The sequence below is a fragment of the Pezoporus occidentalis genome, unplaced genomic scaffold (assembly GCF_034315485.1).
Source record: "Pezoporus occidentalis ecotype Australia unplaced genomic scaffold, CSIRO_AGI_Poc_V1 ctg135, whole genome shotgun sequence".
NCBI classification, from domain to species: Eukaryota; Metazoa; Chordata; class Aves; order Psittaciformes; family Psittacidae; genus Pezoporus; species Pezoporus occidentalis.
Window position 1 is genome coordinate 3,546,501 of NW_026913157.1, and position 13,662 is coordinate 3,560,162.

At 39.1% G+C, this 13,662-nt stretch overlaps 1 protein-coding gene across 2 annotated transcripts in view; it reads right to left on the reverse strand.

The window, feature by feature from the left end:
• The window catches only part of PHAF1 (phagosome assembly factor 1), a 34,286-nt gene that overhangs the window by 6,543 nt on the left and 14,081 nt on the right, over positions 1–13,662 (reverse strand). For both annotated transcript variants that reach the window (XR_009962936.1, XM_062609203.1), the window contains 7 exons: positions 10,902–10,996; positions 8,101–8,198; positions 6,355–6,467; positions 4,231–4,364; positions 3,511–3,594; positions 2,749–2,831; positions 1,928–1,971 (listed from right to left, as the gene is read on the reverse strand). Coding sequence is in view for 1 of the 2 variants with exons in the window: in XM_062609203.1 (XP_062465187.1) it covers positions 1,928–1,971; positions 2,749–2,831; positions 3,511–3,594; positions 4,231–4,364; positions 6,355–6,467; positions 8,101–8,198; positions 10,902–10,996 (651 nt within the window). In the remaining variant the exon portion in view is untranslated. The remainder of the gene's footprint in view (positions 1–1,927; positions 1,972–2,748; positions 2,832–3,510; positions 3,595–4,230; positions 4,365–6,354; positions 6,468–8,100; positions 8,199–10,901; positions 10,997–13,662) is intronic.

The following is a 13,662-nucleotide window of genomic DNA, read 5'->3' on the forward strand; positions in this document are numbered from 1 at the left end:
CTCAATCTCCCCTCTGTCAGGTTAAAGCTATTCCCCCTTTTCCTGTCCCTACAGGCCCTTGTCCAAAGCCTCTCTCCAGGTTTCTTGTAGCCCTTTTAGGAACTGGAAGCTGCTCTAGGGTTTCCCTGAAGCTTTCTCTTCTCCAAGCTGAACAAGCCCAGCTGTCTCAGCCTGTCTCCATAGGAGATGTGCTCCAGCCCTCGCAGCATCTCTATGGCATCCTCTGGATTTGTTCCAACAGCTCCACGTCCTTCTTGTGGTGTTGTCCCAGAGCTGCACACAGGACTGCAGTGGGGGGGTCTCCCCAGAGAGGAGCAGAGGGGGAGAACCCCCTCCCTTGACCTCCTGATCATGCTCTGGGGCTGCAGCCCAGCATGCAGGGGGATTCTGGGCTCAAGTGGACACTGAAGCTGGGTCATGGGCAGCTTCTCATCACCCAACACCCCCAAGGCCTTCTCCTCAGGGCTGCTCTCAACCCATTCTCTCCCTAGCCTGTCATAGTGCAGAGAAATACAGTGCTAAAAAAATAGAAAGGAGTGCTTGGGACTGAAAACTACATCTCTTTGTACTAAGTTAACATGCCTAGCACAGCCATTTATCAAGCCCAAACACTCCACTGCATTTGGAATGGAAGCTGGCTAAAACTGACAGCTGGGGACTCAGGCACTGGCAGGCCTGGAACCAGCAAAAACACCATTCTTTCAAAAACTCTTGTTGAACTACAAAGCAGGGAGTTAATAAAGCTGCATCAGGCACTCCCACCACATGTAATAAAATGGGTTCTTCTGTTTATAACCTGTTACAACGTCCTGAACATAAGGCTGCGACCAGAAAGGTGAGTTAAAAAAAAAACAAAAAAAAAAAACCAAAAAACCAAAACCCAACCCCAAACCAGACACTTTCAGAAGAGATTCATGGTATTACTTGAGGTGAATTAAAAAAAGGTAGAAATTAATGCCTTTGAAGTGCTGCACAATGACCTAAGGGAAAATAATGTAAAAAGCCAGAACTTACATGTTTGTTCTCTTGGCTGAAGTACAAATCAGCTTACACATAAGCTTGTACATAGACTTTGTTTTTCCAGGTTTCTTTCCTCTACATGCTCAAATTGCTATTGACAGCCACAGGAATATTGCACTTACACAGGGAAGTGCTTTCAGTGAATACCAGTCAGAATGAGAAGACCATCCCTGGCCAAAACCTACCCAGCATCCAGTATTCCCCGGATAATCAAAATACTCACTTTCCCAGTACACCTGCTAATTCTTACAAGGAAAGAAGTCTACCTTGATCACTACAATCTTCAAACAAGGTTCCTCATGCTTTGTTCAGATCACTTACATGCAAACAGCTGTACACATCTTACTATCTTGTGGAATTAACACTACTGTTGTATATGCACTTTTTCAAGTAGAGATTTTCAACTGAACACATACTTTGTCTATAGCACACAGAGCCAGCATATTCTGGACGTTTGTTCTCATTCCCAGCTAAACCAGTTTATATTCACTTTCATGAATAAGCCTTTTAAGAGCAAACTCAGCATTAGAAAGTTCACCTATGGATTGGACAGACCAGCTTAGATTAACACCGCCTTATAGATTCTGAGCCTCCAAGTACAAAGTAAGTGATTTTAGCAGAGTGGCAGCATTACAGAAAGTTAGCGATGTTGCAGCTAAATATTCGGATAATCCAAGTAAGTAAACAAGGTGCTGTAAGTAAAATTGGAGAAATGCTAACCTGAAGTATCTTTTTCACTTAAATATAAACCTAACCCTAAAATTTCTCCTCCATCTCGATGACTTGCACTGTTAGCATCCTCTGATAATTAAGTACGCATTAGAAACGAAAACTGATCATACCTCCCCTTTGAGCATGTTATGGCACATGCCGCCCACTGAAACAGGATGACAGATGAACTACTCACCTCGTTTAATGACTAGTGGAATCTTGAATTCACAGCGATGGTAACTAGAAAGTGTAAATTGTCAAGCTATTAGAAACTAGAAAACCCAACATAAACTGCATAGCACAGACTTGGGAGCTCTTAACCAGTTTAATGCACAGAAGTCACATGAATAAAATGAAAATAAGAGCCTCAATGCTAAAAATTCTCATTTCTATTTTTTGTATCAAAAAAGGCACCAGCCTGGGAACATTCTAACAATTTTCTAAAGGATACAAAAGTTCCTTCAGCACAAATTACTCTGCTTTTAGACAGAATGGATAGAGAAATACTCAGCTTAGAAACAGTACTATATATTTCTGTCACTAACTGCTTAAATCAGAGAGACAATAATTTATTTTTTTAACTCATATTCCTCCTCTGAAGAGTTTACATTTAAAAAGTCTTGAAAATATGTTCTGAAGCATGAGAGAAATTTCATTTTTTTTTTTAATTACTAACTGAAATAATGTCAGGAAAAAACCAGCAGCTCACCTACCAGTAAATGGACACTCTTCCTCATTCGAAGTTTGCCTCTATCAAGAGAGTTTGCATGTTACACCTGAACCAAGAACTACCTTACCTCATTTACTGCTTTGAGACACATCTGAGAATATAAAGGCATTTGAAAGTAAAAATAAAATCTAAAATAAAATGTGCTAACGATAGTTGGAACCTCCAGTAGCTACCAGATACACCAAAGACACTTGGGAAAAAATACTACAATTCTATAAAGGGAACATAAAATTTCTTTTTTGGGTGTTTTAAAAATACTCTTTAAGAGATCAATTCTTTACACTCACATGTTAAAGTTGTAATGACCAGGATAATTTGTATGCAGGACAAATTTCTTCACTTTGTGAGTGTTTGCATCAAAGAGAATATCCTGTTGAAGAATAAACAAACATACATGAAACAACGTGGACAGAGGAAGGTGGCTTTTCCCGAACGAGCCTGAGATTTACCATGGTACCTGTATGCAGTGCTATGTATCTGTCTTATTGGAACTGAATGCAGTATGAAAAGTAGTATTTGAAAACAAGACTATTGGTAAATTCAAATAAATATACATCTCCTCCAGCACTCAATTACAACTGCAGTTTCATTTGCTAATGTTGGCAGATTTCCTAGGGAGGTCTTGTTCTGCATATTCTTCAGGGTAACAGACTAAAGAAAAACCTAAGGACATGAAGGTTGAACTGCATCCACAGCTTGGCTAACCTCCACATGGGTGTTCTGGGCTACTTATTTCTATGGGACAGAGGCAAGTGTTTCAGAAACAGGTAATGTATCTATGTATTGGGCATGGCAGAGGGAGAAAACCTAACAGAACACAAAAGGCAAACAAAGAGACCTCCATCCACCAGTGGAGATGAGAAAGTTACTGTTCGAATTTGCAAGTGCTAGAGAAAAGGCAATGTTATTTTTCATATGCAGAGATTTCTAAGGCAGCAATCAAGAGGTTGCAGTCTCTCATTTCCCACAGCCTTTAGCCTTCTGAAAAGATTGCCATGTAACTAAATCAAAACTTTATATGAATGTGTATAGGGAAGCTTCCCACTCACCAGTCCAAGTGTGAAATAATTGAAGAAGTAGTCATTGCACTTTGATGGGACCTGCTTATGGGGCGAGGGTGAATGGATTTTCATCTGCAAGAAACACGTTTTTCAGATGTATTTAATACCTCTCATATATATTTAATAGCTCTTACAGAGGTATTAACAACATTAACAACATCCCTACAGTCAAACAAAATGCCACAATCTCATTTGAAGCCCTTATTCTAATACGTAAGATATTGTGCTTCATGAGATGTCACAAGCTCCTTGCAGTGGCACAATGACATGAGCTTTTCTCTTTATCTGAAGTAAAAGAGTTATTCAACTTATATATATAATGTATAAACATTAGGAAAGGATCAAATTATATGCTGAAGTTGTTACATAAAACATAATTAAAAAAATTAAACAGTATACACTTGCTAAGGTTCGGATGGATTCAAAAGTGCTCCAATTTAACTTTTTTTGGGGGGGACGGGACGGACAGGTTTGGTTGGGGTTTGTTTTTTGGTTTGTTTTTTAAACAGATTTCCATTAAGTTAGCCTCAGAAGGCTTTTAAACAAGTTATATAACTGCTCATCCTCTTCTACCGTATGTCAAGTGAAGCACTCATTTGTACTGCATGGCAGTTTAATTTCACTGGCCTTGCAAAACACAGGCCCTGCAATTAACCTGGGACATGGCTGAACAGAGACAAAGTCCTGCATCCGAATGACTCCCCTCACCTTATCTTCAGACTTGTAGAAGACTTTGTGGGGAGATCCCAAGGTGCTCAGCACGTCCTGGCATGAATCACCGAAGTACACACAACGCTCAAATACCCGCATCTTTGCATCGGCTAAAACACCCGGGCCACAGCCTGAGGAATGAAAAACAACTCAAAATTCATCCTTCCTGATCAGAAAATCAGCAGCAAGTCAATTCCAAAAGTTCAGCATTCCTCTATTCACAAGCCAAACAGCTGCATTCTTCAGAAACAGTGCCAAGCTACATTTAACCCTTCATTTTTCATCAGGTTAAACATTTCTTATCAAAATGATGTCTTGACTGTTGGACAGATCCCCACCTTAAGCTCCAGCTTCAGCAGTGCTACCTTCCCTTCCTTGCCATTCACATGAACATCACCCTTTTTCCTAGCCCATCTCAATTTGATCAGCTGGTTATTAGCAGTTAAGTTCCAGGAATTATTTCTATACCTAAAATACTCTATTTCAGCAGCTAGAGATCTATCTCCAGCTAAAAAAGTAAAGCCTATGAAGTGAAATTCCTCATCCATATTAACTGTATTGGAAAACATACATCCTTTACTCAGGGTTCCCATAGCTTGTTGAATCAACTGCAAGTATGTTCCTATGCAAACAATGTTGAAAAGGGATCTTACTGAGTAGCCATTACATAGATGAATTCCTGAATTATTTTACCAGAAATGAAAGCATCTTACAGTTTGTAATCCCATTTGCTTTCAAGAATGCAGCATCTTACATTTACAAGAATACATGTACAGGTATGCAGCAGTTACTGCAAAATATAGGATAGGGTCTAAACACACACTTAGCTTTTTACACTATGCACTATTTATGTAGCTAGTTATCCAATAAAATAAATCAGAAAAATCCAATTAAGTCATCCCTGATTTCTTTCAGAAGAGATGCTAAAAATTATATACTTGCAGAGAAACTTGTGCTTGAACAGGCATATAACATTTTACAAAGGAGTTTCTGAAAACTTCAGCAAGACATGTCCAGACTACCCCTCTGCAAGCTTTAGTCTGACCATTAGTGATGTATTTTAGTAGTTATTTTATTGACATTTCCTTTGAGCTGCATGTGTATTAACTGAACTTGACACTCTATCTTAGAAATGTCCAATTTCTCAAAATCATTTATATTAATATGATGTTATAGCTAACTCCTCCCCTTGTACACGAGGATATATGTTCCCTGCCCTAGGCAGCTCTCCATTATCTCCCTCTGAAAAGACAGAAGCAAAGTAACTTGAAAGCATCTGCTCCCTTGTAATTCACAATTTTTTACCTTTACATTGAATCTTCTCCTTTTTAACTTTTGCACATTGCAAAAATATCCCAAGTGTTTCCTCAATATACATACAGCTATAGCCAGAACAGGTCAAAAGCTGAGCCTGCTAATGAAAATTAGTAAAGACATCTCATTTTTTTCTGAAAACATTTTGAAGTCTCAAGCTCTGGTAACTGAATATGACTCCTCTGAGGTCATTATATCTTTCCCTAATTTCTGAGCACCCCCCACCTCTGAAAGCACACACAAGGAGAAGGCACTCATCAGCTTCTGTCTCTTCCACTGCTGTCTCGCACAACAAATGAAAACAGAATTGAATGTGCAGTCTACGGCTGCAGCATTGATGAAGTCTCTCGTTAGTATTTTTAAAAGCCTTCCAGAATTAATCACAAAAATAACAACATCATACAGCTCACTGGAACCTCAGAAAATGCACATGTACCTAAGGTTTATTGATTTCTCATGTTTTTTTCAGCAGTGTGATTGCATCTGTTTTATTCTACACACACATGTGGAGACAAATTCCTTTTCTGCAAAAAGACTCTAAGGACTTGGAACTATTGAGGACAGGGCTCTACGGTCCTTTGTGATTTCTCCAGGGCCACGGAAACGTAGCAGCAGGCAGATTCACCTTCACAGGAGTTTTATTGAGTTTTGTTTCACTAGTTCAAAATGCTTTGTTTCAATATATCAAAATAAGGTACAAAGAACACTTTGAAATCACTTGTAAAATCATCACAAATAATTTATACAAATTTAGCCCTCTTTTCCTGAGAAAAGCAACCAATTCCATGTTCTGAGTGTAACCAATACCTGCAGTGAGGAGGCGAAGCCGTAAACCTGAGGGTCCAGTTCCATCTCTCAGAACATCAACGTTCTCAGCATACACGTTACCAAGGAAACAGCTGAGAGGCATCAAGGGAGCCCTGAAAGCAATCATATAAAATGTGCATAAGATTTGCTTAATCTTCAAATTTCCTACTAACAAGCTGGTATCAGTTCACTGGAACAGAGCACATTAATTTTGGCAAAGCTGCATTTAGCTCAGGCTGAAGATTGAAAATTATACCAAACACAAGGATCAGAAAGTCTGGGGAAAAAGGAAAGGGAACAAGACACCACACACATGCAAGACCTTTACTGGTAATGAAACAAACAACAGGTTTCAAAGATTCTGGGAATTAAAGAAACTGCATCTAGGCCTCCTATGAGGATGTGTCGTCTCAGATTTCTCCTTGGGAAAATGGAAGTTACATAGCTTTTAAGGATACCTACTCCTTGAACTAGGCATATCAGTCATATAGAGCAGAAGAGCCTTCTCTGTGATGTTCTCCGGGAGGTACTCAATAGCCCAGAACATGCAACCAGCTTGTGCAGGTACACTACATATAGTTGTGCTACCTTATTGGGAAAGTTACCCTTAATTCAATTAAAATAATATTTGAGAAATTAATAACAGCCCCAAGTAAGATATTTTCAGTGGAAGGGATTCTTTTTTGTATATTAGTTTGTATATGCCCTACAAATTTCACTTATGTGAATTTCTCCTCTCTGTGAACGACTTGAGGGAAAAGTCAGCTTTTGAGCTCTCATACACACATATACCTCTGAGCCCCATATGACAATTAGTGCTCTCACTGAACCCACCATGCTACAGACAGACAGAGACAACATTATTTTCCCAAAGTGCACTTATGTCTAACTAGGAGACAACGTCTGCAGAAACAAGGTTCCCTCCCTTCTGAACAGTAGCCGAAGCATGTGTTAATCTACTCCTGGCATTAAAACACAACTGTCTCTGCAAAAGCTACTACCTTATCAGTCTGGTTATTTATAAGCTGAAAGGAAGAATTTACAAAAGTCCTTTCAATTGAGTAGGGAACCCCAGAAGCAACATTTTTAGAAAGAGCAAAACTTAAAAGACTACAGAATACAACACAATAGAAAACATTAACCATATTAATATATAACTATACCATTAGTAATAAGGCATGAAAATCAGTTTCTCAGAGCAGTAAATTCAGTCAGGTAACTGCAAAGATATTTAATCTATGGCAGATTATGCATATAGCTTACAACTGAAAATACACATTTCGTTATTTCTGTATAACAAGAGAGTTTAAGACCCTTGGTAGGACCCTGCCATGACATAAATAATGCCAACACACTACAAAATTACTGACTGCCTACATGAAGTTTGATTTGTTTAGGGAGAGGCTATTAGCATGCAAATACAACCTAGAGTAAGAATAGCCTCGTACTAGATTCACTAATTTCCTCCTTTACTTAATGAATTCATTCTCAGGCCAATGAATTACCTATGACAGCAGAGCCAAGATGATTTTATAGCAACAAAAATCGACATTTGATTATAATGTTTGAAGACAATGCCTACGGAAATTTGAAAAAGGTTAGTATCTAAAGGCATTCTGCACACTGCCAAATTCATGGAAGACCAAAACTGAACTAAAGAAAGCGTAACATTCACAAAACCGTAAATAAATGAGGAAGAAAAATCATATTCTAACTGATCAAAATGGCACAACCAGCTGTACCTACTTGGTATCCTGCAGACTGTTTCCACTGTAGATGTACATGCGTTTCACAGTCGCACCGTGTGGAATTTGCAGAGAAGCCAGACCATGGGCAAAGTTAGGCTGTGGACATACAAAAACATTCTTGCTATGTGACACAGTAAACACTTGAGTTCAAAATTATTAATTATATTATAAATACAGCATATGCTTAGCAATTCAGATAAGTCTCTAGCCAAAGAACAAGGGGGAAAACCAACAACAAAACCCCTTCTCAATGGTGTTCCTTCAAATTACACCACTCCTGGATTCTGCCGCTGGGGTGGAATGCTCACTGTATCCACCAAAAGATGGCACTAGTCTGACAATCCGCCATGGCGCGCAACCCGAATTCAAGTTGCTTGGTCTCTTCACTGGCTATAAAGGTATTTGCACTGATACACTGTATTTAAGTTCTCAGAAATTGGCTGTCTTAGAGGTAAAACTTCTTCTTTGTCTCCCACTGCATTAATTTTAGCCTTTTAACATCTCTGCTGATTTGTAAAATGCCTTTATTTGATGAACAGAGGCTCATTCATTGAATAGATTTTCTGCTCTCCTTACCACCACATTCTTACGTGTACTGTTTTGATTGGGATTTTGAGTGCTTTCATTAAATCAAACGCATGCTGAGGAAATCAGATTTATACTTCTAGTATATTAAGAACTTATTTCCTTCAACTCTGAAGATGACAGGACCTTCTTCAAGACCGTCAACATACTTCACTGGCACAGGACAGAAAATTAACTTTTGTCACACACTGAACAAAACCAAGATGCACAATATTCAAACTATTATCCTGCTCTACTTTAGCAGGACATCACAAAGTAAACACAAAATGTTATTCTTAGAAAATGAAAAAAAAATAACCCAGAGCAATGATTTTCACTGCCTTAGGTATTTGGAAAGGAATCTGCACTACTTTGCAAACCTAGACATGCCCTGATTTCAATACTCTTTCTGAACTTGCCCACAGCATGAAAAACTCAAACACAGCTTTCTAAGGTGGTCAGGCTTAAGATAATATTTTAACATACTTACATCTTAGCAATAGAGAAATCTTCTCTAGAGCTGTGGAAGCACCTGAGCCATATGAGCCTTATTTCTTAACAGAGACAGTGTGAGCAGGCTTTCATCCTCTTACCTGCAATTTACCAGCTACATAAATAGCCCAGAGTTTTCTTCAGAGCTTTTTCATTTCCATAAGCAGAGATTACACTGCTTTGGTAATGAGTTTAGAATTTCTGTACAGTCCTCTTTGAACTTGCAAGATTTTGACATCTTCAAATTTCATTTCACTCTTCAATCTTTCCTACTGTTCCCCCCTGAAAGGCTTCACAAATAGCTGTTTTCCCTGTGGACTGTTCCATGCAACTCTTTTCTAAGCTATCCTTTTTCTACCCATTTATAATCCTGGGGACAATTTTGCCTTTCACTCTGTGCAAACATTTTACTAACCCCATTTGATCAACTGGATGAAAGACTTTAAAATGCAGGAGTATTTTCTCCTTAAGAACTGTATCATTCCCAAGAACCACACTATTTTCCTCTCAAGGCTTATTCACACCAAGCATTCCATAACTATCCCTATTTTCTCAGATAATTGAGCCATACACCAAAACAAGACATGCAGATGCACTGGCCAGAACTGGTTCTAGCAGTTTTATTTTAACATCTTTCAGTTTTCAGACAGTCCTGCAATAAGCACAGAGTTGGACTTCATGATCCTTATGGACACTTTGCAATCTGAGATACTTTATGATCTTTCCACACCTTTGGTATAGCAATTGACTTTCTTAGCAGCTCAGCTATTTATTTACAAATGCCTTGGGAACTCTTTACGAAAGGCAACTATTCTTTGATGGGACATTCTTTGTTTGCCTTATTAGGTTTCTATTTACTTTCCAAAAGTTCTGAAAACCAGCTGACCTTCACAACTGCTAAATAATAACTTCCCCTGGTCACCTACTCCCTGCTCTCTCACATACCAAACACAACTACTGAAGAACCAGGCTGTAACATGAAACATGTCACCACGTTGGTCGATTTCTCCCATTTTGTTTTGGCTCTTTATACGTGCCTTTTTATTTTAATGCCATACAGCATGTGTTCACTTTAACTCGAAAGACTAAGTAATACAACTGAGAGCCTTTCCATCCTCACACAAAAGTGATACATACATTTTTGTTAGCACAGGTGGAAATCACAAAACCTCATCTTGTTTCCACTACAGACAGTGATTTCCAAAGATTTCACAGAACACAACAATATGTTCAATTATTAAGTAACTCACTTGAACATCTGGTGAGTATGCAAACAGGCACTACAAATAAAGCTCATTCATCTGGCTTTCTAAAACCACTCATGCTGAAGGACACTTAAGATGAAAACGTATTTTATGAACTCTACCCTAGATCAGTTACATAATCACTTTGATGAAATTTAAATATATCTGATAAAAGAACAGCCTTCCAGTTGATTGCTTAATATTTACGTATTTGCACAGACAGCACTCTCATTTTTAGCAGACTCTTTTCAGCAAGAGAATTGCTAGTCCCAGCTCATGATGCAAACAAACCCTCTAAGCATATGCCTTCTGCTAAAAGGAAGAAAAATTTTAACTTCAAAATGACTGCATAATAAGAGCGTAAGAGCACAACTAAGGAGTTAAAATTCCTTCCGAATCACTGGTTTCTTCTGCTTGCAGGCGAGACATGTAGCAGGTGTTTCTTTGCAAGTACTATAGAGGCAAAAAGACTATCCGTTAACTAAGAAAGACTGCTGACCTCGTACTTCGGAGTTTCAGTCCAGGAGTCTAACTGAAAAGAAAACGAGAGTCCTCTGAAATTGAGGTGAAAGAGCTGCTCAGCTGAATTATACACTAAAAGGGAAAAGAAAGTAAACACAGAGTTACCAAAATGAACTAAGAATTCTCCAGTTCAGATCTAACAGCACTTTCACCACCTCAATGAACTTACTACATCTAAAAATGCAGAAGGAACACAATTACACAAGACAATTAATAGTTTTGCTTTTCATTTTTTGTAGTAGAAACATGGCAGTAAGAGAAACCCTAGATTCGTTAGAGTTGGCTAGGCAAGCCTGTAGGCACAAGCTTATCCCTAATGATACAATTATACAATCTGGCATAATCAATTACACCTTAATATTCCTAAAGTAATTTAAGTAGCCACCAAGAAGCGCAAACCAATTCTATTCACTGTTATGTGAAACACTTGGACAACATTAACCCAAAAAGTCTTTTTAGACCAATGTGTCCAGAGCACTGATACATTTCGTATTTCATACCACTGAGAAATACATTTCTAAGAAGGAGCTCACAGGTACCCACCTACCTCTCTTCCTAGCAGACTCTTGCCTCTGTGGCCCAGTTCAGCTACCCACATTCTGAAGTAACATGGCACAAGAAGGAAACGCTTCCTATACACCGGTTCTAGACCATTTACAGCAGTAATTAAGCATAGTGTCACCAGAAACAGCAGCTAATAGGTCAGCTTTTACAAAGAGCAGTAATAAATCAGACACAGACCTCCAGCTGTCATCACTCCACGAGACCTCCTGATTTACTGCAATAAACTGCACAACATCAACTACAAACAGCAACAGAAGTCATGCCAGTACTTGCCTAACAAGACATGCTGTTTTGTGAGACTGTGGAAAGCTTAAAAACAACCCCAGCAGACTGGGAGCTTGGGAACAGTTTTGGGATTGATGTTCCCAAACTTCAACCTGTGTCCAGTAGCCATGGCAGGGAACGCAATGTTCTTTTAAGACACAGAAGCTGGTTCATTTGCAAAACAGTCTGAAAACAGTAGAGGCTGAAAAACAATAAGGAAATGCTCCAACAAGAGGAGCTGCTTTCTTCCACTTTACCACAGGAAATTGAATTAATATTCCCTTTTTCCCCTCACAATTTTATATTTAACATAGCATAGAGAGAAAAATGCATATAAATATATATTTTCCCCCCATCCCAAAGTGCCTTTCAAATGTTCAACTTGAGAGACATGTCACAAGATGTCTAGACAATGCCAGACCACCCAGATAGAAAAATAACAGTTGAGCAATAAGCATTAAGCTTTCAAAAGTAATCATTTGTCTTTTCTGCAGAATGTGCTGCCTAAGAGCATTTTCCTTGCTTGTCACTCAAAGGAAACTGTGTGGAGGGGGAAATGTTTTGATCAGCAGGAAAATTACACAAATCTCATGTGATAAATTATGATGCATCTTTTCCAAAGCCCACAGCCAGCTGGATAAGTGTTTTTCCCCTAGTCATGCCAAGTATGATATCTGATTATACAAATCAGATCAGTTCCCATCCCCTGCAAAGTTTGTTGATGCTTAGGCTTAAAGGGCAAGGAATGTTTTCATCCTTAGGAAGTTCTCTCGTATCTCCCTCAGGACCGTATGTCACAACCACAGGGCTGAACAAGGTAAGCCTTTTTATCTCATTCATTTTTTAAATTTATTGACTTTCTACACAGGTACCCTGCAGACAGAAGCAGAAAGACTGCTGTCTTGCTGCCGCACTCCGGGTGAGGGTAAGGGAGAGAGTTTGCCTTCCAGGCCACCAAAACCAGCAAGACTTTTCCAGCACCTCAGGGGAGCCTGGGCAACCTCTGGAGTCTCCTGGAGTTACAGATGTAGAAGACAGGACCCCTCCATCCTTGCAAAGCCACTGTGGCAGGAGGGAAGGATGTTTTTTATTTCTACCTTATGACTTTAGTTCAATTCCACAGCCCTCGTCTATGCTGAATGGCACTTCAGCAAACAGCCACAACCACGAGGACTCGGAGCAGCATGTGATTTCAGCAAAACCACTGGCAAGAACAAATGCCTCTCAACAGGAGATCAGGTCAGAGAATCATGTGCATGTGGGATCAAATCTTGGTTTTGAAGATGCTATTGACCTCCAAAGTGGTCATATTTCAATCACCCCCATGCCAAAGACACTACAATGTTTCATACTAACATTAGCCGAAAAGTAATGAAGCTGGTTGCAATTTTCCTGATGACTTTTTTAAAAACCACTGATAAGGCATACCAAAACTGCTTACTGAAGGTTGGTTTCAGCACAAAATTGTTGCTAGCTTTTTGAAATACATTTTGAAACTCCCACTGCATCCTGTTCCAGGAAAGCTCTGCTGCAACCACCTTAGGTTCAAGTGAAAGACATTTGGTTTGAAGTTCTAGTGGGGGTTAACATAGAGATAAACAACAAAAGACTTTAACTTAAAGAGCTTGCACTGGGGTTTTGGAGGAGTATTAGTACAGAGGAGAAAAGGAGTGGTTATGTCATACTCTCATCCATGAAACCTGGTATCTGGTACTTCTGTCACATTAAGAGGAAAGTTTCCCACCTTTCTGTCCTCACCCTAGCTCAAATTTTCATGTGACCGCCATCATCCCTCCCACATGCTGAAAACCACTGTTTTCTGCCTTTTCTGTTTCAGAAACCTCAAAGAAAAAAAAAAAAAATTACCACAACTTGCGTTCCATGATACAGTTCAAACTGTACCATACTAT